Source organism: Nematolebias whitei, chromosome 7 (genome assembly GCF_014905685.2).
Source record: "Nematolebias whitei isolate Nwh7 chromosome 7, NemWhi1, whole genome shotgun sequence".
Lineage (NCBI taxonomy): Eukaryota > Metazoa > Chordata > Actinopteri > Cyprinodontiformes > Rivulidae > Nematolebias > Nematolebias whitei.
In genome coordinates, this window is record NC_056504.1 from 50,283,080 (window position 1) to 50,285,825 (window position 2,746).

At 41.6% G+C, this 2,746-nt stretch overlaps 1 protein-coding gene across 1 annotated transcript; it reads left to right on the plus strand.

The window, feature by feature from the left end:
* Positions 1 to 291: 291 nt before the first annotated feature.
* LOC119412700 lies at positions 292 to 2,450 on the plus strand. Its single transcript, XM_037679737.1, has 2 exons — positions 292 to 1,471; positions 2,007 to 2,450. Exons 1-2 carry the CDS (start codon positions 640 to 642, stop codon positions 2,438 to 2,440), a joined length of 1,266 nt encoding a protein of 421 aa, XP_037535665.1. The 5' UTR covers positions 292 to 639; the 3' UTR covers positions 2,441 to 2,450.
* The last annotated feature ends 296 nt before the right edge of the window (positions 2,451 to 2,746 follow it).

The following is a 2,746-nucleotide window of genomic DNA, read 5'->3' on the forward strand; positions in this document are numbered from 1 at the left end:
TGCTACTTATTTTTAAGTGTTCTTTTGATGTAATTGATGTTCATGACCAGATATACTGATTCCTCCTTTGCATTTTTTAGGTTCCTGGAATACAAGGCAGGGCAACAGAATGATGTCACAGTCACACAGCCATCAATTTCATTATTTACGCAGAAAGTGCAGCTCTACAGCCCACAATCACCAAGGCAACAAGCCATCAGTCAAGCCATTGTCCAAGATTTGATCATTGGGTGTTGTCTGCCTCTCTCACTTGTGGAAAACAGACATTTTAAACACTTTCTTGAAGTTATGGATAGTAAATACACACCAATCTCTAGAAAAACGGTTTCTGATAGACAAATTCCAGAGTTGGTAATCAAGGTCAAGGAAACTGTTTTGGAGAAACTGAAGACCCAGTCATCTGTGTCATTAACAACTGACCTCTGGTCTGATCGCAGGCTACGCTCCTTCCTTGGGGTGACCGCCCACGTGTGCTACAAATCAAAGGATTCCTATGCACTTGAATCCTACCTGCTGGACTGTAGGCGTTTCACAGGCAGACATACTGGAGAGCACATTGCGTCTGCCTTTGAGGAGATCACAGAGGAATACGGTATCCATGACAAAATTAGCTATATCATAACAGACAATGCTGCCAATATGAAATGTGCTTTCAAAGTACACATGCCCCAATCTGATGACAGCGAGAGTGAAGAGGAGCATTTAGATGACGAGCACCTGTGGGAGGACATTAATTCTCAGGAAGACACCGAATTACCCTGGTCATCTGGTGCACGTCTTTCCTGCTTTGCACACTCTCTGCAATTAGTTGTGAATGACGGCATGAAGGAGGTCAAGGCCATTTCTCACACAATAGCCAAAACATCACGGTTCACCACCTTATTGCATAGCAGTTCACAATTCAAAGACAAGTTTGAGGCTACGTTTGGCACTAATAGGACCATTCCAGCTGCAAACACAACTCGATGGAACAGTATATTTAAACAAGTACAGGCCTTCACAGCTCTGGACCACAAAGCCCTGAATGAAATGTGCAGCAAGGATCACGAGGAGTTGGTGTTTAGTGCCCGTGAGTGGAACCAGCTGAAGGAACTGAGTGCAGTTCTTGCTCCATTTTCTGAGGTAACAGACCTGACAGAAGGGGAGAAATCAGTTACCATTAGTATGGTGGTTCCAACTGTCCTGGACTTGAATACACACCTCCTCAAGATGGAGGACACTCGAATGCAGTGCCAGTCATTGGTCAGAGCCCTCCAGCAGTCTCTGGTGAAAAGATTTTCTGGAATCTTTTTAAAAACAAGCATGGCCAAAGACAGTGGAAGAGAGGAACCTTTTAACCACAATGTTTACTTCTTGGCCACCATGCTGGATCCTCAGTTTGGCTTAAGCTGGGTGGACTTAGATGTTACCAATGGGGGAAATTCAACATCAGTGAAAAAGTTCAGAGATGAGCTTAAGAAGACACTGACAGGTCAGTATATATTTTCTCTGCTGAAAATAAATGTCTTATTTGCAAAATCATAAATCCTAAAATATTTCAAATTAGTTGTCTATAAAAGCCTTAACTAGTCTTACAGTGGAATTCATAGTCTTCATTTCATCTGTTTACTTTTGTCATAAAAACATATTTTGTACACTCTGAGCCTATTGAAACAGATATTCTTTATATTTAGGCTGGTAACATGCCTATTGTACACAATCCTGACTCACTTTTATATTAAATGGGACTGTACTTATATAGCACCTTTCTATCTTATCAGACACTCAAAGCACTTTACATTACAATCTGTGCCTCATTTACACATTCATACGGCACTCTGTTAGATCTCTACAAAGCTAATTTAACAAATCATTCAAAGGAGACTAATCAGAGCTTTATCACATTCATACACTGATGGGACGCACATCGGAGGCCCCTAATAAAAGGTCCTAAACGTATTTAATTCAACTCTGATATGTGCATATCCTTTTAAATCTAACTCAGTCATTGTGTTTGTGTTTTTCAGAAACATTGATCTTAGAGGTGGAGAAGATGATGGACATGAAAGAAGACACCTGCTCAGAAGTTGTGAATGTGGATCCAGCCGCAGCCAGTGATTCGCCACCAAACAAATACCCTCGCCTTCTGTCCCGCTACAAGGCATACAAAAAGCACAGCTCAGACCAGGATTCAAGCATACACACACAGATAAGGAAATACTTTGATGCCATCCGTGACTTTGACACAGACAATGCACTTGTCTTCTGGGCAAAAAACCACACTAGATTTCCACAACTGCACAATTTGGCAATGAAGGTCCTATCAGTCCCTGCCTCCTCTGCACCAGTGGAAAGGGTTTTCAGTCGAGGAGGCATTTTAATGAGACCCCATCGTGCACGTTTAGGCCACAGAATGTTGCAATCACTCATATTTCTTAAATGCAATGAAACACTTCTTTAAACTCCAATAATCAGTTAGTCATCTGGACAGTTTTTTTTGTTTTTTTTTGTGGAAAGACTGACGTTTTGCCCTCCGGGGGCTGTCCTCTCCCCCGTCGACTCCTTCCAAAATGCAGCCACAGCCAAAGTGGGATTTTTTTGAAGTAGTTATGCATCGGGCAAACTTTGTGTTGCTTTGTATAGCTGCAACGTTGAAATTGATTAGCCTCGTGGTTTTCTTTCTGTAGTAGTTTTTGTTCACATTCCTGGCTGCCTGCAGTACAGTTATTTCTCTGAAACTTTATGAATATGAATAAGCTACTAAGTT

Bases quoted from the DNA above. Each gene is read 5' to 3' on its own strand.
- LOC119412700 (XM_037679737.1), top strand. From the start codon at position 640: ATGAAATGTGCTTTCAAAGTACACATGCCCCAATCTGATGACAGCGAG. The intron at 1,472-2,006 runs GTCAGTATATAT...TGTGTTTTTCAG, and splicing joins GCTTAAGAAGACACTGACAG to AAACATTGATCTTAGAGGTG.